Source organism: Megachile rotundata, chromosome 3, assembly GCF_050947335.1.
Source record: "Megachile rotundata isolate GNS110a chromosome 3, iyMegRotu1, whole genome shotgun sequence".
NCBI classification, from domain to species: domain Eukaryota; kingdom Metazoa; phylum Arthropoda; class Insecta; order Hymenoptera; family Megachilidae; genus Megachile; species Megachile rotundata.
Window position 1 is genome coordinate 7,948,339 of NC_134985.1, and position 25,341 is coordinate 7,973,679.

Consider the following 25,341-nt stretch of genomic DNA (forward strand, 5'->3'; position numbering starts at 1 on the left):
GTTCCGTAAAACCTGCCAGCACGTATTCAACGTTCAGCTTCGACGTCCCCTATATCTCTCAAGAAACGTTAATCTATCGTCCATGCATCTTTGGGTGCCTAACCGTCGTCGTCGCAGTCCGTCCCGTCGAAAGTACTTTTATACCTTGATAGCAATAATACTCACCCACAACGTGTTCCAGGTGGTCAGCCTCGATAGAAACGCTCGCTAACTTAGCGAAAGGAATTACAGACTCGGGCAGTTCTGACTCAAGCTCACCCGCACTCAGGTGTTCGGTTACGATCACACCTTGTTGGATCTCGTCCACACCCTTGGCAGTCTTGCCTTCTGGCTTCTTCACTTTGAACTCCGAAGCCACGTCCTCGGGTTGGACCTCCGTTTTCAACGCGACCTTACGTTCGATCACGTCCGGTTGGGCGGAAGCTTCTTTAGCGACTCCCTTTATCACCTCTTTCGACTCTTTCTCGGTGGCCGTGACTTGAGTCACCTCGAGACTCTCGGAAACGCGGAATGAAACTTCGGCCGTCGCGGACGTTGTCTTCTTCTCGACAACGAACGTACTCTCTTTCTCTTGGGTCATCGTCTGCGACAGTTCTATGCTCTCGAACGGAATCTGTTCGGGTATTATCTGTTTGGTGTCCGGTTTGACGGTTTCTTGTAGCTCTCCGGTGATCGAGGAGAGTATCACTTGAGACTTCTCGGCGACCTGGATACCCAGGAGGCTAGGTTTGGCGGTCTCTTCAGTAGGTTTGTCAGGAGTTGGTAGTCCCTTCTCGGCCTCGCCTAGAGCTACCTCTGACACCGACAGCGACAACAGCTCCTCCAATTGAGGCTTTCCTTTCTGCTCTTCGGGTGCTTTCGGCTTCGCAAGCTCCTCCGTGCTGGTCATCGTCAGCACCATCGATGTCTCAGACACCTCTAAGCCAGTGAACTGTGCAAGAGCTTTGCGTTCCTTGGGAGCCTCAGGCGCAGGCAGCTCCTTCTCCGCTTCCGTGGAGACTACTTCAGAAACAGTAATGAAACTCATCTCCTCCACATCTGGTACACCTTTCTGACCTTCCGGTTTTTCCAGCTTTTGCATTTCTTCGACGTTCGTGACTGTCAGAACTTCTGTCTTCTCAGCGACTTCCCTGCCGATCATCTGCGGCTGAGCGACCTTCTCGCTAGGCTTCTCAGGTGATGGCAAAGTGTCCTCCAGTTCGTTGGACACGACCTGTGAGACTGTTAACGACGTCAGTTCATCCAAACGCGGTTTGCCTTTCTGTTCTTCGGGTAATACTGATTTTTCTAACTCTTCTACGTTCGATACGGTGAGCACCTGACTGGTTTCTGCTACTTCTCTTCCTGTTAGGGCAGCTTTGGCAGTCACCGTGCTGGGTGCTACAGGTTTCTCGAAGGTCTCTTCAGTTTCGTGGTACACTGCTTGCGAGACGGTGAGGGAAGTCAATTCTTCGACATTGGGTATTCCTTTCTGTTTCTCGGGTGCTTGGTCCGTTGTCAGCTCCTTGGCGCTTATCATGGTGAGCACTTGCATGGTTTCTGCCACATCGCGACCGGTTAAACTAGGCTGAGCCAGTTTCTCTGTAGGCACTTCAGGAGATGGCAACACGTCTTCTTTCTCAGTAGATACCGTTTGTGAGATGGAGAGAGATACGAATTCCTCCAGACCCGGCACTCCCTTCTGCTCTTCGGGTTTCTTGGCTTCCGCCATTTCGTCCACGTGCGCCATACTCAGTACGACCGTCGTCTGAGCCACGTCCCTGCCTATCATACTCGGCTGAGCCTCTCTCTCGACAGGTATCTCAGCCGACGGCAGTGTCTCTTCCGTTTCCTGGGAGACCACCTGTGACACCGTCAACGGCGCCAGCTCTTCAATTTGTGGTCTGCCCTTCTGTTCTTCTGGAGCCTTAGGTGACACCAGGTCTTCGGCTCTGGCTATGGTCAGCACCTGCAGGGTCTCAGCGACGTCTCTTCCGATCAGACTGGGTTGCGCTGTCTTCTCTTTCGGAATTTCTGCGGTGGGCATCGCTTCTTCGACCTCTCCGGATACCACGTGAGAAACCGTGAGTGGAGTCAGTTCGTCCAACTTCGGCTGCACCTTCTGTTCCTCAGGCGCTTTGGATTTTAGAAGCTCTTGAGCGCTGATCATCGTCAACACTTCCGTTGTCTCTGCTACTTCGATGCTAGACAATTGAGAAACTGCCGTGCGTTCTTTGGGAACCTCCGCACTTGGTAATTCCGTTTCTTTTTCCGTGGAAATGACTTCGGAGACTGTGATGAAGGTCATCTCCTCCACGTCCGGTTTTCCTGTTTGACCCTCCGGTTTCTCAAGCTTCTTCAGTTCTTCGACATTCGCGACTGTCAGGACCTCCGTCTTCTCGGCTACTTCTCTGCCGATCATTTGTGGCTGGGCGATCTTCTCGCTGGGCTTCTCAGGAGATGGCAGCGTCTCTTCGAGTTCACTGGACACAACCTGGGAGACTGTTATGGATGTCAGCTCGTCCAGACGAGGTTTTCCTTTCTGTTCTTCTGGCAGTACTGATTTCTCGAACTCCTGCACTGTGGATACCGTCAGAACTTGACTGGTTTCGGCTACTTCCCTTCCTGACAGCGCAGGCTTGGCAGTCACCGTGCTTGGTGCTGCAGGTTTCTCCAGTATCTCCTCAGTTTCGTGTGACACGGTTTGGGAAACGGTCAGAGAAGTCAGTTCTTCGACGTTAGGTACACCTTTCTGTCGGTCCGGTGCATGTTCCGCTGTCAGTTCCACGGCGCTGATCATGGTCAAAATCTGCGTGGTCTCCGCCACGTCGCGGCCAGTCAGGCTCGGTTGAGCCATCTTCTCGGTTGGCACTTCAGGACTAGGTAGAACGTCCTCTTTCTCCGTGGACACCATCTGGGAAACGGACAGCGGTATGAACTCCTCCAATCCTGGAGCACCCGTTTGTTCAGCAGGTTTCTTCTCCTCGACTAGAGTATCCAAACTGGCCATCGTCAACACCTCCATCGTTTGAGCCACGTCTCTACCTGTCAGATCGGGTTGAGCCTTTCGTTCTGTCGGCGCTTCTGGCATTGGCAGTGTTCCTTCCGCTTCTTGGGACACCACTTGTGAAACTGTTAGCGGTGCCAGTTCCTCTACCTGCGGTTTGCCCTTCTGTTCTTCAGGGGCTTTAGGTGCCACAAGTTCCTCAGCGCTGGCCATGGTTAGCACCTGGGTGGTCTCGGCAATGTCTCTTCCGAGCATGCTCGACTCGGCTGTCTTCTCCTTCGGGACTTCTGCCTCTGGCAGACGCTCTTCAACCTCTCCCGACACTATCTGAGAGACAGTTAACGGTGTCAGTTCGTCCAGATGTGGCTTGCCTTTCTGTTCTTCGGGTAACATGTCTTTCTGAAGCTCTCCAACGCTTGTGACAGTAAGAACTTGACTGGTCTCGGCCACTTCTCTTCCCAAGAAGGCGGGCTTAGCTGTTGCTTCGGTTGGAGCCACAGGCTTCTCCAGAACGTCTTCAGCTTCGTGCGACACCATTTGGGAAACCGTGAGGGACATTAGTTCTTCTACGTTTGGTTTTCCCTTCTGTTGTTCTGGAGCTAGGGTTGTTAGTTGTTCTTCACTGACCATGGCTAAAACTTGAGTGGTCTCCGCCACATCACGACCTGTGAGGCTCGGTTGCGCTACCTTGGTTGTAGGCACCTCAGGGCTGGGTAGAACGTCTTCCTTTTCTGTGGAGACCGTTTGTGACACGGATAGAGGTACAAATTCCTCCAGTCCAGGAACACCCTTCTGTTGATCCGGTTTCTTGTCTTCGGCCAAGGTGTCTACGCTGGCCATGGTCAAAACCTCCATCATTTCAGCCACGTCTCTTCCCGTCAGATCGGGTTGGGCCTTCCTTTCAGTAGGAGCTTCGGGTGTTGGTAATACTCCTTCTGCTTCTTGCGAGACAACCTGCGACACAGTTAATGGTGCCAGTTCTTCGACTTGTGGCTTTCCTTTCTGTTCTTCAGGGGCTTTGGGTGCTGCAAGCTCTTCGGCACTGGTCATAGTTAACACCTGTGTGGTCTCGGCTATGTCTCTTCCCAGCATGCTCGGTTGTGCAGTCTTTTCCTTCGGAACTTCAGCTGTTGGTAGACCTTCTTCAGCTTCTCCCGACACTATTTGTGAGACCGTAAGTGGAGTCAGTTCTTCCAACTGCGGCTTTCCTTTCTGTTGTTCAGGCAAAACGTGTTTCTCCAGTTCCCCAACATTTGACACAGCCAGAATTTCACTGGTTTGCGCTATTTCTCTTCCCGAAAGCGCTGGTTTAGCGGTTGCTTCGCTGGGAGCTGCAGGTTTTTCTAGAATCTCCTCCATTTCCTGTGTCACAGTTTGGGAAACTGTAAGGGATGTCAGTTCTTCTACATTGGGCCTTCCTTTGTGTGCTTCGGGTACGGGAGCCTTTGTGAACTCCTCCTCACTCGTCATCGTCACAACCTGCATGGTTTCTGCAATGTCGCGACCAGTCAAACTAGGTTGTGCCATCTTCGTGCTGGGTACTTCAGGGCTAGGTAACACGTCCTCCATTTCGGAGGACACAGTTTGCGTCACGGATAGAGGAACAAATTCCTCCAAACCAGGAACACCCTTCTGTGCTTCAGGTTTCTTGTCTTCGATTCTCATATCTGCGTCCGCCATGCTTATCACCACTGTGGTCTGAGCCACATCCATGCCTGTCAGCTCAGGTTGAGCCGTCCTCTCGGTCGGTGCTTCTGGTTTCGGTAATGTTCCTTCTGCCTCTTGTGAAATAACTTGGGAAACTGTGAGTGGTGCCAGTTCTTCGAACTGTGGTTTTCCTTTCTGTCCTTCTGGAGCCTTAGGCGCTGCCAGCTCTTCGGTGCTAGTCATCGTCAACACTTGACTTGTCTCTGCGATGTCTCTTCCCAGCATGCTCGGCTGAGCTGTCTTTTCCTTCGGCACTTCAGCCTCCGGTAAGCGTTCTTCAGCTTCTCCTGACACTATCTGTGATACCGTGAGAGGAGTCAGTTCATCCACTCGTGGCTTGCCTTTCTGTTCCTCAGGCAGTACATGCTTCTCTAACTCTCCAACGTTGGTCACAATCAGCGTCTCACTGGTTTGGGCGACTTCTCTTCCAGTGAACGCAGGCTTGGCAGTTGCTTCACTGGGTGCTGCAGGCTTTTCTAGGACTTCTTCAGTTTCTTGCGATATTGTCTGAGAAACTGTGAGCGATGTCAGCTCTTCAACGTTGGGTTTACCCTTGTGTGTTTCTGGCGCGGGAGCTTTCGTGAACTCCTCTTCAGTCGTCAACGTCACAACCTGCAAGGTCTCAGCTATGTCGCGACCAGTGAGACTCGGCTGTGCCGTCTTCGTGGTGGGTGCTTCAGGGCTGGGTAACACTTCTTCCTTCTCGGTCGACACTGTCTGTGACACGGACAGCGGTACAAACTCCTCTAGGCCTGGAACCCCTTTCTGTTCTGCAGGTTTCTTGTCCTCGGCCAAGGTGTCTAAGCTGGCCATCGCCACAACCTCCATCATTTCAGCTATGTCTCTTCCTGTTAGATCAGGTTGAGCCTTCCTTTCTGTAGGAGCTTCAGGTGCTGGTAATACTCCTTCCGCTTCTTGAGAAACAACCTGCGACACAGTCAACGGTGCCAGTTCTTCAACTTGTGGCTTTCCTTTCTGTTCTTCAGGTGCTCTGGGTGCTGCAAGCTCTTCGGCACTGGTCATGGTTAGCACCTGTGTGGTCTCTGCGATGTCTCTTCCCAGCATGCTCGGTTGAGCCGTCTTCTCTTTAGGAACCTCAGCCTCTGGTAGTCCTTCCTCAACTTCACCTGATACTGTCTGCGATATTATGAGCGGTGTTAGCTCATCCAATTGTGGCTGTCCTTTCTGTTCATCAGGTAGGACCTGTTTCTCTAACTCGCCCACGTTCGTTACGAGCAGTAACTCACTGGTTTGAGCAACCTCTCTTCCTGAGAATGCTGGATGTGCAGACACCTCGCTCGGCGCTGCAGGTTTCTCGAGAATGTCTTCTGCTTCGTGGGACACGGTTTGTGAAACCGTGAGTGGTGTCAGTTCTTCGACGTTCGGTATTCCTTTGTGTTGTTCGGGCGCAACAGCTGTCACCAGCTCTTGCTCGCTGGTCATCATCACCACCTGCATGGTTTCCGCTATGTCGCGACCGGTCAGACTTGGCTGAGCCATCTTGGTCGACGGTGCTTCAGGGCTAGGTAACACGTCCTCCATTTCGGTGGATATGGTTTGTGTCACAGACAGAGGAACGAACTCCTCCAATCCTGGAAGTCCCTTTTGTTCATCAGGTTTTATGTCTTCGGTGAGTTTATCAACGCTCGTCATTGTCAATATCTCCATCGTTTGAGCAATGTCTCTTCCTGTCATGTCAGGTTGGGCCTTCCTTTCAGTGGGTGCTTCAGGTGCAGGTAACACCCCTTCCGCTTCTTGAGAAACAACTTGGGAGACAGTCAACGGTGCTAGCTCTTCCACCTGTGGCTTGCCTTTCTGACCTTCTGGCGCTTTTGGCGCAGCAAGTTCTTCAGCACTGGTCACTGTCAGAACTTGCGAGGTCTCTGCTATCTCTCTTCCTAACATACTCGGCTGAGCCGTCTTCTCCTTAGGCACTTCAGCCTCTGGTAAGCCTTCCTCAACTTCTCCTGACACTGTCTGTGATACTATAAGCGGCGTCAATTCGTCCAATTGTGGCTGTCCTTTCTGTTCATCAGGTAGAACTTGTTTCTCCAACTCGCCCACGTTCGTCACGAGCAGCAGCTCACTGGTTTGAGCGACTTCTCTTCCCGAAAATGCCGGATGGGCTGATGCCTCGGTCGGCGCTGCAGGTTTCTCAAGAATGTCTTCTGCTTCGTGAGACACGGTTTGAGAAACTGTGAGTGGTGTCAATTCCTCAACGTTCGGTCTTCCTTTGTGTGTCTCAGGTGCTGGAGCTTTCGTGAACTCCTCTTCAGTCGACAGCGTCACAACCTGCATGGTCTCTGCTATGTCGCGACCAGTAAGACTCGGCTGTGCTGTCTTCGTGGTAGGTGCTTCAGGGCTGGGTAACACTTCTTCCTTCTCGGTGGACACTGTCTGCGACACAGATAACGGTACAAACTCTTCCAGACCTGGTACACCTTTCTGTTCAGCGGGTTTCTTGTCCTCGGCCAAGGTGTCTAAGCTGGCCATTGCCACCACCTCCATCATCTCAGCTATGTCTCTTCCCGTCATATCTGGCTGAGCTTTCCTCTCGGTTGGAGCTTCAGGTGCTGGTAATACTCCTTCAGCTTCTTGAGAAACAACCTGCGACACAGTTAATGGTGCCAGTTCTTCAACTTGTGGCTTTCCTTTCTGTTCTTCAGGGGCTTTCGGTGCTGCAAGCTCGGCCGCACTGGTCACAGTCAGTACCTGCATCGTCTCAGCCACGTCTCTTCCCAGCATGCTCGGTTGAGCCGTCTTCTCTTTCGGAACTTCAGCTTCCGGTAACTCCTTCTCAGCTTCTCCAGAAACCACAGTTGAAACCATGAGTGGCGTCAACTCGTCCACCTGTGGTTTGCCCTTGTGTTCTTCAGGGCGTTTCACAGTGAGGTCTTCTGTTTCTGTCATAGTTGTAACTTGAGAAGTTTCCGCAGCTTCTCTGCCAGAGACGTTGAAGTCCGCTTTCTGATCTTTAGGTGCAGCCTTGGTGATGAAGACATCTTCCGTTTCGTTGGAAATCACTTCTGAAATGATAGTCGATGACAGTTCCTCTACCTCCACTCTGCCCTTCTCTTCCTTCAAGGTTTCCTTCTTCAGGGTCTCCGTGCTGGTCGCAGTGACCACTTGCATCACTTCAGGAATACTAATTGATGTTAATTCAGTCAGCGCCATGCTGGCTGTCTTTTGATCTGGTCGCACGTCAGTTTTATACAAGTCTTCCTTTTCAGCTAGCTCCTGCATGGCCACAGTGATGCTTTCCAAAGGAACGTGTGATGGTTGCGCCACTCCGGAGGCTGGCTTCTGATCAGGTACGTACTCTTCGGTGGGTGAGTGTGATCTGACTTCCTCTAGCATCGGGGCTACCTGTGTGGTGAACTCCGTGCTAGCGTACGCTCCTTTCACGTCGGTGACCTGAGTGTACTCCGCCTCCTTCTCGCTGGCGATCACCATAGTTGTGTGCAAGCTTTCAATTTCATTCATGGTGACATCAGCAACTCTGGTATCAGGAGCTTTGTCTTTTTCAACAGGTGCCAAATTCTCGGCGACTACCGTCTCTCCAACGACGGTCTCCTGCAAGCTAATGGGTTCTATCTTCGCCACACCGGACGAAGGCACCTCCTTCTTCACTTCGCCCAAATTGTCCTCTGGCTGGGTCATCTCCACCTCCAGCGACACAACAGGGTGTGTGGGTACAGTTTTACCACGATGGGACTCCGGCATCTCGAAGATGCGTAGATCTGCTTCCTTCTCTACGGAGGTTGTCTGGAACACCTCGACGCTTCTGTTCACATCGTAAGTAGTGTCCACCAGACGTTCTTCGGGTTTCACCATTTCCTCCATCTTCGCCTCCCGGTCGTGCGTCAAGGTCTCCTGGATCATTTTAGCTTCCGTCAACTGTACGGACACCGTTCCGCTTTCTTGGACATACTTCAACTCCTCTCTGAAGTCCGACGGATAATCCGCTGTCTGTATTTCTGAGACCATCACGTGTTCCTCAGGTCTGATAGATGTCTCCGCCAGAGCCTTCGTTGGTTTCTGATCAGGTTGATAAACCCCTTCCGATTCTTGGACCACGGTGCTCTGTATGGATCCAATTTCCAACGAAGATATCGTCGTCTCCGCCGTTTTGGTCGCTGGCTTGTCACCCGGCTGATACTCCTTCTCCTTTTCAGATGTTATGGTCTCGACAGTCACGGCAGGGGTCATTTCGATGATGTTTAAATCGGCCACGGCTTTTTTGGTCTCCTCGATGGTCAAGCTGGATTCGGTGTCCTGAGTTTGAACCGTGGACACGGACACTCCTTCGAGCAGGGTGACGTTGGTGACAGCTTCGAAGGTCTCCGTCTTCTTCTCAGAAACGAACACTCCTTCGCTTTCCTGCACAACGTTCTGCTGAACCACAGCCGTCTCATTTCCGTATGATATTCCAACCTGCGCCGTCTGACTGGGAGGCAGTCTTCCAGGCACGTACTCGCCTTCTTTCTCAGGTGCGTGCATCTCTTCGGTAACTCTCTGTCGTTGAGAGATGACGGTCTGCGTGGCAGTCTCTGTTGGAACAATCAACTCGGGATAATACTTCCCTGGTTTATCCTCTGCACGCACCTCTTCGACAACCAGCGGTTCAACGGCTGTCACGTTGACTCTAGGCTTAGTCGGTACAGTCTTCATGGGTTCTAACTTGTCTTCCATCAAACCTTCATGCACTTCATACACAGACAACCCTACCTGAGGTAGTATGCTGTCTTCAGCCTTGACAGTCTGTGGCGACACGAAGTCCTCGGTCGGAACTTCCGTCTGGCTCACCATAGTCTCATACACGGTGGTAGCCTCCTGAACAGTCATGCTAACTTCCGCCGTCCTGCTAATCTCCTGCTTGCTCACGGACAGCGACACGTGGGTGTCGCTGACCAAGGTCTCGCTGACTTGAACACCTTCGGATGGTATAATTCCTGGCGTTGCCTCGTAGGATGTGGGTTTGAAGGTGTCCGCAAACTCGCCGGTGGATGCTTGGACCGTTGTCTCCGTGGTGGAATAAGGCTCCACTGGCGATATGGACAGGGATGCTTTGCGTTCGATGGGTTTGATTTGGCTGATGTCGCTGATCTCTTTTTCTTGAACGGGTACCAGGTGCTCCGTCAACGGGGTTATCGTGTCGACGGTTAATTTCGCTTTTTCTAAGTCGGGTTTACCAGGTGCCTGTTCGGTGGTGCGGTGTAGGGGCACCACTTGGTGACGTTGGCTGGGGACGTTCACCATGATGGACGGCATAGATTTATCTTCTGTCACATCGAACTCCTCGATCTCCTCGAGTTCGACCTCATCTCTGCCGATCTTCGGCCGTTTGGGTCTCAAGCCTTTTCTGATCTCCTCTATGATTATTTCTTCCTCTTCTTCCTCAATGTCTTTGCGTTTCTCTAAATCGTCGCGTTTCTTTTGCTTTTGAGTCAGTCTGCCCTTCGAGTCTGTTTCAACGATCACGGTTTCGATCTCTTCCTCGATTTCTTCGACGTCCTTTCGCTTCTTCTTCTTCCTCTCTTGTTCCGTTTCCTCGATCTCTTCGATCTTTACAACCTGAACCCCCTCGTCCCTATCTTCCTTTGTCTCTTCGATCTGTTCCCTCGGTTTTGTATCTTTTCGTGCGCGCAGTGTTGTGTGTGTCTGCCGTGTGTCCTCGTATTCTGTGGAAATTATGTGAGAATTTTCGTGTCAATCAAACGCGAGTGTCTCACGATGTACAATAAAACCTTTATCGCTCGCTCGCTCGCTCTAGCATTCGTTTCCTTTCTTTGTTAGACGTAAACCATTCTCTTGCAGATATCATGCGACGTACCATTGAGCGGATGCTTTGTTTGCTCAGACAACAGAACGTTCGTGCGTCAACGAAACAAGAGCGGCAAAGAAAAAAATAAAGAAGAAAGAAAATCTACGGTGCACGGCGGACCAGCTGCTGTGGAGTTGGTAAAGAAAGAAAAAGAAACAACGTGCTGGAAAAAAGAACAGTTTAACAACAGCGGACAGATCAGCGGTGTTTTTTTTATTTCGTTCTCAATTCTACGCGGCTTCCAAAGGTATCGTACACTTTTTCGTTTTATTGTGTCATTTAACCCTTTCAGGAGGAAATATTTTTGGCCTTTGCTGGGGAATTTATTTTAGATAGCATTTTGTGTCTGTAAAATACTATAAATTACAGTTTGATTACTATTTTGGAATTTTAAGTGGAGTTTTATTCGACGCGCGATGAGTCGTGCGTCTTCGGGCGTCCTCGTGAAACTCCGGGCGCTAAGATGGCGGCGCCGCCATTTCGTGACTCTAAGTTCGTGCAAACAGAAGATGACTCAAAATGCTGATAATATAATGAAAGTAGATTCCATAATAGTAATACAACGCTGTAGAATTTTGTATAACCTCACTCTTTAAAATTTTAACAATATAAACTATTAAAAAATGTCTCAAATATATTTTTTCGAATATTTTCAAACATAAATTAATGTTTAAAGTATAAATTTTTTAATGAATGCACTGCAAAGTTATGTAGAATTTTCTTAATAATTCTGGAAGTTTTATTGTATTGTATCTAATAATATTATTAATGCAATAGCAAAATTTACCAAAATTTCGTCCTGAAGGAGTGAACCACCGTTTCCAAAGTATGTATTCACTATAAAAAATAATCGTGTTCCTGTGTTCTCATCGTTGAATTACGATGTCTCTGGAATTATCTGTTTATTTTGTAGTAGTGGTGAATCGCAAGATGTGTTGCATGCGTCGTTTAAAGTGTTGAGTGTGTGTGAATATAGTGTAGTGGCAGTAGTAAAAGATAGAACAGGCCGGCTAGAAGTCAAACCAACATGAACACAAAAATAAAAAACAAAAAAAAAGAGAAGAAGAGGAAAAGGAGACGTTCATCTGTTACACATCGTGCTTTGCTACTACAATAAACAACAAAGAGGAACGTAACAATCTTCAATCTCTATATCATCTTGTATGTAGGACAACACTGTTATAATATAAAAGAGAATCATGTGAGTGTGTGGCTTGAATGTGTAACAGTAACAAGTCGCATTCAATAAATACATTTTATCCGAATCAATGTGCAAACTGATCAAATGGTAAACCATACTGTAAACAGAAATCGTGAAATGATGATATGAACGCACATTTTTATTTGAAAATTTCAATTATTGGAAACTTGTAAAATCAGTTTGTTTATACAAAATGAATGTTAGTTTTATTTATTGAAAGATGGCACATTTTTTTTAATCATTTAATATTAATATTTAATACTAGAACAATAAACAAAGTTAAGATGTACAATTTAATAAATTAGTATATAGAATTCTATCCCATTTATGAAATATTCACTATATACATTTTTGCAAATGCATACTCCCTAGATCCCTAAGTCTTAGAATGCCTTAGATCCCAAACTTCTCTAGATCCCAAAATTCCCTAAATCCCAATATTTCTAGATCTCAAAATTCCCAAATCCCAATATTTCTAGATCCCAAACTTCTCTAGATCCCAAAATTCCCTAGATCCTAATATCTCTAGATCTCACAATTCTCAAATCCCAATATCCCTAGATCCCAAAATTCTCTAGATCCCAAAATTCCCTAGATCCCAATATCTCTAGATCCCAAAATTCCCAAATCTCAATATCCCTAGGTCTCAAACTTCTCTAGATCCCAAAATTCCCAAATCCTAATATCCCTAAGTCTCAAACTTCTCTAGATCCCAAAATTCCCAAATCCCAATATCTCTAGATCCCAAAATTCCCTAGATCCCAATATCTCTAGATCTCACAATTCCCAAATCCCAATATCCCTAGATCCCAAACTTCTCTAGATCCAAAAATTCTCTAGATCCCAATATCTCTAGATCCCAAAATTCCCAAATCCCAATATCCCTAGGTCTCAAACTTCTCTAGATCCCAAAATTCCCAATATCCCAATATCCCTAAATCCCAAAATTCCCTAGATCCCAAACTTCTCTAGGTCCTAAAATTCCCTAGATCCCAAAATTCCCTGCATCCAAAAATTCCAAAGATTCCAACATTCCTTAAATCCCAAAATTTTCTAAATCCTAGATAGCTATGTCCCTAAATATCTCTCTAGATCACACAATTCTTCTTTTTTTCAATATCCCTAGATTCCCACATCCATAGATTCACAAATCCGAATATATTTAATTAAAGAAAACTTGTGCAAATTCAGTTACAGAAAACTAGTAATTATTTAGTTATACAAAACTAAAAATATAAATTTAGTTATAGAAAACTGGTGAACAGTGTCTTTCAATCAGCGTGTCCAGTGAAATAAAGAGGAAACTCGAAGTAGTTCTAGCGTTAAATATTATGAAGAACGCCATAAGTCATTTCACGATTCCGTGATAAATAAATCGCAACGCCAAGAACAATGAAACCAAATGGAAAAAGTGTGTCATTAGTGATCGGTGCTGAAATGTACGAATCGTTGCGTGCGAAAGCAAAAGTGATTATCGTACTTACATTTAATCCGCATTAGCAGCACGAAGCTCGGAACGCGAAGCGTTTAATGCCGGATTCGATTGACGTTGGAACAGTGATTAAAATTTGGTGGGTGTTGAATTAAACAATGAGATAGAGAGGATATTATCGTAATTTGAAAGGGCACGGCGCGTGGAAAGCATAGCGGCTTAAGCTGAACAATTTTTACTGCTATTTTTATTCGAGCTAGTTAAGCTTCATGCATCTGAAAGAATAATAAAATACAATCATTACGTAGACAACGTTATCGAGTGATCACGCACGTTACTTTCGATTTTCTCTTTCAATGACCGATTAGTCAGCTCTAGATGATTCTTCATTAGATTATTGATGATCTTCAAGCTTTAATGAAGTTGGTATCCGTTCAGAGTTTACCACATTCTGAAGTAGGGATGTTTAGAATTCTTCTGTCGATTAAAATTTGGGTGATTTTTATGATCATTTTAGTGGAGGTAGACTACCCTTGAGAAAAATATTTTTATTTTAATTTGTTTAGAGAGAATTATTTCGAAGAATCTTACATTGATGTTAAAAACAAATTGAATTTTGATATTTTTCAAAATGATCCTTGCTAATTATACTTCATCCATTACAAAAATATTTATTTGCGTTCCTCCCTTAACAAATAGTAGATTCAACCTTATCTTAGATATTAATACTAAATATTCTAAATTTTATTACAGAAAAATAAAAATATACAGGATGTTTCACAATCAGTGTAGGTCCCTGAAATGGGGGGTAGTTAACGCAATTCTGAATAAGATTTCCCTTTGCAAAAATGGGGTGTGAAGCTTCGTTTTTGAATTATTAAGGAAAAACACGGACCAATCAGAGCGCGAGGATTATTACGCGTTGTACTACTACGCGTCGAATATCCACGCGTTGGATATCTACATGCTGGATTACTACGCTTAGAATTACCACGCGTTGCATTATTACGTGTCAGATTACTACGCGTAGAATATGCACGCGCTAGATTACTACGCGTTGGATATCCACACGCTGCATTAGTACGCGTTGGATTACTACGCGTAGGATTACCACGCATTTGATTCCTACGCTTAGAATTACCACGCGTTGCATTATTACGCGTTGGATTACTACGCGTAGAATATGCACGCGCTAGATTACTACGCGTTGAATATCCACATGCTGGATTACTACGCGTAAGATTACCACGCATTTGATTCCTACGCTTAGAATTACCACGCGTTGCATTATTACGCGTTGGATTACTACGCGTAGAATATGCACGCGCTAGATTACTACGCGTTGGATATCCACATGCTGTATTAGTACGCGTTGGATTACTACGCGTAGGATTACCACGCGTTGCATTACCACACGTTGCATTACCACACGTTGCATTACTACGCGTCGAATATCCACGCGTTGGATATCTACATGCTGGATTACTACGCTTAGAATTACCACGCGTTGCATTATTATGTGTCGGATTACTACGCGTAGAATATGCACGCGCTAGATTACTACGCGTTGGATATCCACATGCTGTATTAGTACGCGTTGGATTACTACGCGTAGGATTACCACGCGTTGCATTACCACACGTTGCATTACTACGCGTCGAATATCCACGCGTTGGATTACTACGCGTTGAATATCCACATGCTGGATTACTACGCGTTAGATTACCACGCATTAGATTCCTACGCTTAGAATTACCGCGCGTTGCATTATTACGCGTTGGATTACTACGCGTAGAATATGCACGCGCTAGATTACTACGCGTTGAATATCCACACGCTGTATTAGTATGCGTTGGATTACTACGCATTGGATTACTGCGCGTAGGATTACCACGCGTTGCATTACTACGCGTTGGATAACCACGCGTTGGATAACTACGCGTTATCCGAAGCTGCCGTTCTCGCGTCTACGCATGCGTAATCCTCGCGCTCTGATTGGTCCGTGCTTTTCCTTAATAATTCAAAAACGAAGCTTCAAATCCCATTTTTGCAAAGGGAAATCTTATTCAGAATCACGTCAGCTACCCCCTATTTCAGGGACCTTAAAATTCTTTTAAGGTTTATTACATATCATTTACTAAAAAGAATTTATCATAAAAATCATCAACTTTTTAATCGAGTGGAAGTTTCCCTTAAATATCTTTTCCTCTTTCAGATATAATTCTGTTTCTTTTTTAAATGTATAAAAATATTAAAATAAATGGAATGTTCTATGCGCAGGGTGTTTTGAACTGTTGATATCACAAAGAAATATTCTATAAAAAAGTTAAAAATACTTTACAAACTACTATCCTATTATTATATCACATCGTAATAATACTGTATAAGAAATATATCTATCAAATAATATAAAAATATAAATAAAAAATTATACAAAAGTATAAATAAAAAATTGTATAAAAATATAATTATTAAGTACAAATATATAATAATATACGAAAAGAGAATATAAAATGCACTTTCAGTTCAGAAACACCCTGCAGAAAGCTTCTCTTCAGGTACTTGAAAAAATAAAATAAAAAACAAGATGTCGATGTGGCGTGAACTGTTCGGACACAATGATCAAGAGAACATGAGAAGAAATATTAATTGTGATCTCCATTCGAATCGAACGGTGAATTATTTGAATGTATATCCCATGCACTGAAACTCGTTGCTTCAAACCTTTAATGTCACGAATATCCTGCGTGCGGACGGCTTTTCTTTCGTCCCTCCTCTCTGCAATCAAAAAATCCAAACTCTTTTTTTCATCTCGAGAGGAAGATTCAGGGACAGGAAAATAAAAGCAAAAACACACAGCTTGTTGTTATGGCACCTTCTTAGAAAAAAAAAACAAACAAAAAATCACTTTTATTCGATACAATCAAAATGTACAATATACAAAATACAAAATGTCGGAAAGCGAAAACTTCGTCGCGATATTTATATACAGGAAAGAAAACTCATGCGTAGTTTAGGTCTAATTTGCGAAGCCTTGAAATTATTTACAAAATAAATGGGATTAAAAAAAAACTGTACAAAGTATTTTTTGCAGCCACGCAAGCACACACCAAAATAACACGATGTTTAGAGTCTAGAGAATCTGCAACGGTCCTGTTATGTTGCCTTGTCCGAGGATTCTGTTTTTTAGGAGCAAACCTCACGCATCAATCTTGACTTACCCAAGAAGTGCACTTCCGTCTTGTGAATGACATCTACTCGTTCTGTAACGCGCTCTTCCGTTTCGACCTGAAGAATATTAGTCTGTTTAGATGTTGTACAATTTTTAATAATAGCGAGTGGTATGATGAATTTTCCTGTTTATACATTATTAAGTTCTCAAATTTACAAGTCATTAAATTGGTAGATTTTAAAATTTACAACTTCTCAAATTTACAAATCATACAAGTTTCGTAGGTCTCCAAATATATAAATTTTGAAAACTACAAATCATCAAATCTTTAAATCCCCTAATTCCTAAATTTTTAAATTCTCAAGCTTTCAAACTTTTAACATCCCCAATTTATAACATTTTTAAATTCTCAAATTTCCAAATTCCCAAATTTGTAAACCTTCACATCTTACAAATCCCAAATTTCCAAATCTGCAAATTCCCAAATTTCTAAATTCTCAAATCCTCAAATCCCCACATTTTCATATTTCCAAACTCCTATATTTCTGTATTTCTATATTTCCAGATTTCCAGATTTCCCAAATTTCCCAAATTTCCCAAATTTCCCAAATTTCCCAAATTTCTCAAATTTCCTAAGTTCTCCTAATTTACCAAATTTCTCAAATTACCTAAATTTTCTAAATTCCTCTAATTTCCCAAATTTCCCAAATTTCCCAAACTTTTCAAGTTTCCCAAATTCCTCTAATTTCCCAAATTTCCTAAGTTCTTCTAATTTCACAAATTTCACAAATTTCCTAAATTCCTCTAATTTCCCAAATTTCCCAAACTTTTCAAGTTTCCCAAATTCCTCTAATTTCCCAAATTTCCTAAGTTCTCCTAATTTCACAAATTTCACAAATTTCCTAAATTCCTCTAATTTCCCAAATTTCCAAATCTTCAAATCTACGACTCTGAAATCCCAAAATCTCTAAGTTTCCAAATACCCAAATACACAAATCTTCAAGTCCCTCAAATTCCTGTAACTCCAAATCCCTATATCCCTAAATCCCTATAACCCCAAGTCCCTATATCCTTAAATTTCTATATCTTCAAATCTCAATATCCCCACATCTTCAGATCCCCAAATCCCTAAAACCCCAACTTCCCAAATATCCCAAATTTGCAAACCTTCAACTTTCCTAAATTCCTAAATTCCCAAGTTCCTAAATTTCTAAATTCCCAGATGCCTAAAACCCCAAATTCCCAAATTTGCAAATTTGCAAACCTTGAAATCTCCCAAATTTCTAAATCCCCAAATTCTTAAATTTCCAAATCCCTAAAACCCCAAATTCCGAAATCCCCAAATTTTCAAACCTACAAATCCTCCAAATCCTTAAATTCTCAAGTTCCCAAATTCTTAAACTTCCAAATCCCTAAAACCCCAAACCCCAAATCCCCAATCCTTCAAACTTTCAAATCCCCCAAATCTCCCAAATCCCAAATTTCCAAGTTCCCAAATTCTTAAATTTCCTATTTCCCAAATTTCCAAATCCCCAAATTCTCTACCTTCCAACTACCAATTGCAATAACCCTCCAAATAAATCACCTTGCCAACTAAACCCTCGAAATATTAAACCCCCAATTATCCCCAAACATTATCTACCAAAAATCGCATCCTTACTTCGGTGGCTTCAGTAACCTCCCAAGCACGTGGCCGGAAGTCCTCCGGAGCAAAGTGCGTGAGCACCTCCTCAACGGTAACATGTTGCAGTTCGATCATCCTCATGAACGCGCGGAAACCAACGGTCGCAGCGACGACGCTTTCATCGGTGGTCGTCTCTTCGGTTAGCACCTGAGTGATAAGAGGTCCATGACCCTCCCTCTCGACCAACTGAACGAGCGCATTCTGCGCCTCCGGCGTTTTCAACGCAGGGAAGTTTTCAGTTCTATAAAGACTCTCGTTGATTTCATTCACGGTGACACCTTGGCGAACCAGGTAACCGATCGTGGCCAGTTCCCGAAGAGGAGCCTCTCCAGGTCCGAATTCCTTGGCGTGCAACATCTCCATAATCTCCTCCACCTCTCTGGCGATGTTCTCTCTCTGTCTCTCCACGATCTCCTCGATGGTGATTTCTTCTCGGACCTTCTTCTCTGCCTTCTTCTTCTTTTTAGGTTTCTCTTCGGTGACCACTTCTCTTGGTCGCTCCTCGAATATTTCTTCTTCGGTCACCACCGTCTTCTTCGCCTTTCTTTGACGTGCTTCCGCTCGTCTTACTTCTTGCACGCTGGTCTCTGTGTGCACTTCGGACACGGAGATTGTTTGTAGGGTCTCTGATGTTACTTGCGCACGGTCTACTATGGATTGCACCGTGAAGTCGGGAGCCATGTCCTCGGTGGTCACTTCGGAGACGACCACTATTCCTTCGCGTTCCTCGATCACGCGCTTGGCACGCTCTTCGGGACGCGGCGCCATTTCGCGCGGTTTTTCGTCGTCGATCTTCTTGAGGGAGGCGGTTGCCTCCGTCATTACTGGTTCTTGGATGGGTACTACCTTCTTTGCCTGCGACACCTGCGTGCAATTTTTGGTTAATTTTTGTTAGAGTATAGTGCATGAGGTTGATAACTGGTAACAGTATGGTCTTGAATAATGGAAGACACGTATGTAGCGGTGTATAGATAGGGGAGGATGTACTATTTCTTCGTGTGTCATGAATGAAGTGGCACATGAATAGGTATTTTGTTTCTAATTCAATAGAAATTTGGTTAGAGCTGCAGATTTTTGTTACTGCATAGTGCATGAGGTTGACAAGTGATGAGCATTGTTTTGAAGAGTGGGAGACACATGTGCAGGGATGTATACATAGATAAGAGAGGAGGTTATGTATGATTTCTTCATAAGAGTCATAAATGAAGTGGCACATGAATAGGTATTTTGTTTCTAATTCAATAGAAATTTGGTTAGAGCTGCAGATTTTTGTTATTGCATAGTGCATGAGGTTGACAAGTGATGAGCATTGTTTTGAAGAGTGGGAGACACATGTGCAGGGATGTATACATAGATAAGAGAGGAGGTTATGTATGATTTCTTCATAAGAGTCATAAATGAAGTGGCGCATGAATAGGTATTTTGTTTCTAATTCAATAGAAATTTGATTAGAGCTGCAGATTTTTGTTACTGCATAGTGCATGAGGTTGACAAGTGATGAGCATTGTTTTGAAGAGTGGGAGACACATGTGCAGGGATGTATACATAGATAAGAGAGGAGGTTATGTATGATTTCTTCATAAGAGTCATAAATGAAGTGGCACATGAATAGGTATTTTGTTTCTAATTCAATAGAAATTTGATTAGAGCTGCAGATTTTTGTTACTGCATAGTGCATGAGGTTGACAAGTGATGAGCATTTTTTTGAAGAGTGGGAGACACATGTGCAGGGGTGAATACATAGGTAGGAGAGGAGGTTATGTATGATTTCTTCATAAGAATCATAAATGAAGTGGCACATGAATAGGTATTTTGTTTCTAATTCAATAGAAATTTGGTTAGAACTACAGATGTTAACTTGATGCATTACTTAATAAAAGTTGTATCGACTGATGTGTATTGTATAATAAGTAAATTTAATTTTGATAAATGAAGTGTTTTATTATAACTATTGAATTTGGATGCATACCTCAGTTGGTTTCTCTTCAATCACTTCCGTCGTTTCCAATATCTGTGTTTCTTCGATGTCAACAATTTTCCTAGATAATCATGATAAATAATTAATAACAATCTTGAGAAACAAAGAATAATCATGACAAATTGTGAAGAATGTGACAGAACAGTATCGTAATTGAATGATCATTAGAATGATGAAGTTAAATGTTATTTTGACTAACTTTTCATCTGGTTGTTCTTTAGGAACCAGCTTCTCTTTGCGCACTTCTTTCTTGTCCACTTTCACGCGTTCGGTTTTAACCTTCTCTTTCACTTCCTTGGCTTTCTTCAATTCGGTCTTCTTCTTCTTGGGTTTCTCTTTAGGCTTCACTTCTACTACCTGTTCTTCGACTTCTTCTTCCTCTATGAACATCTTCTCACCTGTTACGTCTAAATTAAACAAATTCGTGTTTGTTAACATTTTTGTAAACGTTGTTGCACTTTGTTAATTTCAAATTAACTTTTTCCATGTTAAGAGTTACTTAGCATATATTATAGATAACTAGGGTTTATCAGAAATTAATAGTTCAGAAACATTACCAGTCACATGTAATTTGGCTTTAGTTGTTGCTAAACCGATTTCACTGGTAATCTTGCACACGTAAGTGCCGTCATCTTCTCCAGTTGCGTGCTTGATCGTCAACACGGTTTTCTTCTCGTCCTCGAAGATTCGCACCTTCATGTGTTGTGTGTTCAGTATCATCTTGTCATTCTTGTACCATACTACGTCTGAAAATATTTACATATGTTTATTAATTTATATAATGAAAGTGAAGCAGTTCTGTTAAAAACTAGAACATAAAACAATACAAAATAGAATATACAATTGTGGAAATTTCTGTTGATAAAAATAAAAAAAGATCAAGAAGTATATTTCATTTGAGACATGCAATATATTTTTCTAATTGTGGAACAAAAATTTCTCCTTCGTAATAATATGAAGTTCATAAACCTCACTTGTATGATTTTTAAAAATGAAACAGTATCTCATTTAACAAAATAATATTGAATTAGAATAGTAATAGTACCTGGAGTAGGATTGCCTGAATAAGAGCACTCGAACACCGCGCCCTCACCTTCCTTCACATAAATATCTGTTATCTCTTGAATGAATCGTGGTACAGCTTGCGTGGCTGCAATAAAATACAAAAATAAATATTTCATAAAATATTCAATCTACACAAAAATACTTTACTTAGTAAATTTAAAGCAAACCACTTACCTGATTTCTTGGTTGGTGATTGTACGACTCGTGTGACCCCGATGTCAGTAGTCTGATTAGCCAGATAAAAAACGAAAAAATAAAAAGCACTCGTACAAAAACAGATCCATGCAAAATCAATAAAAACATCAAATTTTAGGCTGTTAGTAATAATTTAGATATTGTGGGACAATACTGCCGCTAGTGTCGAGCTACTGAGGCATCGAGGCACGTTTTCAATTTTTCAATTTTTCAAGATTTTAATTTTTCAATTTTTGGATTTTTCAACTTTTCTAGTGTTCAATTTTTCAATTTTTCAATTTTTCAATTTTTCAATTTTTCAATTTTTCAATTTTTCAATTTTTCAATTTTTCAATTTTTCAATTTTTCAATTTTTCAATTTTTCAATTTTTCAATTTTTCAATTTTTCAATTCTTCAATTTTTCAAGATTTTAATTTTTCAGTTTTTCAATTCTTCATTTTTTCAATTTTTCAGTTTTTAGATTTATCGACTTTTCAAATGTTAAATTCTTTAACTTTTCAAATATGAAATCCCTCAATTTTTCAAATATTAAATTCTTCAATTTTTCAAATGTTAAATTCTCAAATATTCAGCTTGCTAAATTAAACAATTGAGAAATTCTCAAATTCCACATATTAAAACTTTCAAATATCTAAATACACAAATTTTTAAACTTTCAACCTTTCCATTTACAAAATTGTTAAATAGTGATATAAATTCAAAACATATGTAAACAACAAAATTTAAGAATCCAAAACATTTGAAGCAGCGAAATTTAGAAAATTACAAATACTCGTATGTTTAAATTAGTCAACTTTCAAACGCTGCGACCAAAAACCTTTTGCTATATTGCCAATTATTTTCCTATAGAGCATCATAATAATGAAGTACCCTCGTCAGAGCCTATCACAGACCCAATTTTATACCTAACATCTCCTAAAATATCATAAATTACCCCTCAAGCTCCGAAGACCCTAACGACAGTGTTATCACCAAAAATACCTGACATGGTGCCTCTCTCGTCCTCGCTGTGATGTTCGCTGCACGACACCTCGGACGTCGACATATTCCCCGCCAATCCCAGATTCCCGCTGCACTGGCTTTCCAGCAACAAAAACTCCTGCAACTCTTCCTGACTATCCGCCGTATGCAGCTGCTGGAACGCCTCCAGATCAATTTCCCTCGGCTCCAAAGGATACATCTTGGGATCCATCATGAAGTTCCCAAACCTCCTCTCCTTCGACCACCGAGCAACCGGTATTCTCGATTTCGGATAAGTATGATACTTTCTACTGTGATCATATTCCAGTCCAGCCTCCATCGACTTCCCAGAGTAAGTCTCAGCAACCACCTTGCTCTGGCCACTTCCGGTGGACGCTTCGCTGTTTTCTTCAATAGGCGACAAGTGACATCCACCTTCCGGTACGTTGAGGCTCTCCGCGTGGCTTCTCTTCTCGGACCTCGGTGGCGGAAATTCGTTGAAATCCAAAATTATTTTCTTCTTCTTCTCAGACTCTTCTGCTGACACACTCTCAGTGTTCTTTATAGTTTCTTCCTTGATTTTGACGCTCCTCGATTTTGTAACTAATTTATCGGTTGACCTGTGCTTCGATTTCTCAGATCTTATTGGAGACTTAGGCTTATCAGCCATCTTCCTTTCACTTGACTCCTTCACACTTTTTTGAACGGGAGACGGAGACCTTTTGGGTGAACGAGAAACCCGCACGGGACTCTTCTGACACTTTACATCACGTTTCGACTTCGAGACATTCGTTGATTTAACTGAACTCTCTGATTTCTTTGTTTTCAATACCTTCTCAGACTTCACCCTCTTCCGGTCGTTTATCGGGGAGTGCTCCGTGATTTCGATCTTCAGGGTGTTTTTGAAGGTCTCTTCTTTGGTTGAGGTACTCATCTCCCAAGAGTACTTGTCCAGTTCGTGCTCCGTGTCCGAGTATCTCCTCGACAGGAAGAACCCTTTCGAAGCTTCCTCCTCTTCGCACCTCTTACCTTCGTCGTCGATGTTCATCAGGGTCCTCGTTGACGAGAACTCGCTAATCATTGTCGAGCTGTCTTTCTGCGAGTTCTCGTCTCGAATCGCACGATCGTCGAGACTGTCGGTGGAAAAGCTGCACTCGGCTTCACTCAGCATGCAATCGATCCCTTGAGAAGGTCTCGAACGACTCTTACCTCGCAGAGCTTCTTGCATCTCCTCCATGTGGGTCACCCATTCTGGCTTCCTGTACTCTTTCGTTCCGAGGATTCCTGATTAAGGGAATTATTATTATTAGAATCTGTTCGGGACTTCGACCCTTTCGGTACCATCTTGAGATTTTTTGGATCTTTCGACTCTTTGTGAGTATGTGAAATGGACTGTATACTTGTTTAAAAAGCGTTTGAAGATTGATGGAGTATCTCGGAAAATTGTACTGATGTGACATTGTTAGGTTGATGTTAACATGAACTGGTTATAACTTGGTTTATAGTAACATGAACTAGTTATAACCTGGTTAATGTTAACATAACCTAAAGATCATCTAATTAATGTGAACGTAATCTAGCTTTCACCTAGTTGATATAAACACTACCTAGTTAACATCTAATTAATGTAAACATAATCTAGCTATCAGTTAGTTAATGTAAACATAACTTAGCCATCATCTAGTTAATGTAAACATAATCTGGTTATCATCTAGTTAACGGGAACATAACCTAATTGTAGCCCAGTTATGTTTACATTCACCTAACCCAACGTTATATCAGATGTTACGAATGATACAATGTTAAAAGCTTAACAATGTTAGTCAATGTTGGCTGACAATTATCAGTACCTAAACATTAATCAAATAGAAATTGAACCATCGAGAGGAATTTTAAATAATGTTATAATTTTAGTACATGTTTGAAGAAGAAAATGATAGCATCAGACTACAAGCATTGAACTTATTCAAGGTTGATTTCAACTTATTATAAGTTGATTAATTTGTTGCAATTTCAAAGACTACTACTAAAATTATTGCCATTAAAATACAGATTAAAATTTCATGGATTATACTGTATAATTATAAGCTACTAAATTAATATCCTAACGCAGCGATGAAATATTATAATAATAAAATTACATATATTAGAAATCAAAAGAGACAGCTCACAATTACAAAAGGTTAGAAGTACAAATTTACAAGATACTCAGTTTCCAAGAAAATAAGCCTAACAAAACCATAAAAATCATATTCTATTATCTATGTATCCTAACTATATAAATCATGACTTCACATAATCTTCCAAGAGTCAACCGATGGAACTGAAAGGGTCCAATAACCCAGCGAAATGTGCAAAAAAATATAAAAAGAAAGTGTAGGTGAAGGATGTGAGTGTTCCGTGTGAGTATGATCGTAAAAAGGGGAGGTGCAAGGATTTATTAGGAAATATCCCGATGATGATTCCGATCGAAGAGCGCAGCTGAAAAGAACTCGTATCAAGCAGATTAGCGAAGCTTCCAATTTTAAGAGACGTTGCATCGTCCAGGAGGAATGGTTACCTTCTACCGACAGATATGTCGTCGTGGTCGATACTCCGAGTGGATTGTGCGCTTCGAACACAATCTCACCCGTGTCGTCGGGATACGTTTCGGCGATCGTCAATACCGATGTGCCATCTTCGAACTCTTCGATCTGGAACTCTTGCGATGGCACGATCTCTACGCCCTGCTTGTACCATTTTCCTTCTGGCTTCGGTTTTCCTTTGACCTTCACTTCCAGTCTGATGGTCAAACAAATTTAGTTACATAGCATAATATAATACAATTATAGTATAATATAGTGAATTGCAGTTTAGAAGATAATGGGGCAAAACTATTTTATAACATATTGATTTTGAGAGACTACCTTGTTCCACAAATACTAATATGCAATATATACCACAAATAATTACAGATGCAAGCAACAAGCAATTAAATACTAATTTTTTCAGTCGCGAAAGAACTGATGCTGTTAAGATTTAAGACGTCTCTATACCTGGTTAATTCTCCATCTTTGCTGGGAACTAACTGAGGAAGCTTCTTGATTATCTCCGGCGGGGATTCTTCTGTGTCCGTATCGAACAGTGGAGTTTCCTA

At 42.7% G+C, this 25,341-nt stretch overlaps 1 protein-coding gene across 17 annotated transcripts in view; it reads right to left on the reverse strand.

Annotated features, from left to right (window-relative positions):
* sls (sallimus) overlaps positions 1-25,341 on the reverse strand; it is a 171,363-nt gene that overhangs the window by 42,718 nt on the left and 103,304 nt on the right. For 10 of the 17 annotated variants that reach the window (XM_076529444.1, XM_076529448.1, XM_076529447.1 and 7 more), the window contains 11 exons: positions 25,241-25,338; positions 24,766-24,986; positions 23,415-23,489; positions 21,030-21,134; positions 20,542-20,730; positions 20,184-20,391; positions 19,976-20,045; positions 17,983-18,870; positions 16,372-16,438; positions 15,875-15,928; positions 166-10,374 (listed from right to left, as the gene is read on the reverse strand). In XM_076529444.1, coding sequence (XP_076385559.1) covers positions 166-10,374; positions 15,875-15,928; positions 16,372-16,438; positions 17,983-18,870; positions 19,976-20,045; positions 20,184-20,391; positions 20,542-20,730; positions 21,030-21,134; positions 23,415-23,489; positions 24,766-24,986; positions 25,241-25,338 — 12,184 coding nt within the window. Of the gene's footprint in view, positions 1-165; positions 10,375-15,874; positions 15,929-16,371; positions 16,439-17,982; positions 18,871-19,975; positions 20,046-20,183; positions 20,392-20,541; positions 20,731-21,029; positions 21,135-21,223; positions 21,276-22,226; positions 23,490-24,765; positions 24,987-25,240; positions 25,339-25,341 lie in introns of those variants that run through there. The other 7 variants (XM_076529452.1, XM_076529451.1, XM_076529450.1 and 4 more) reach the window with 4 other exon arrangements.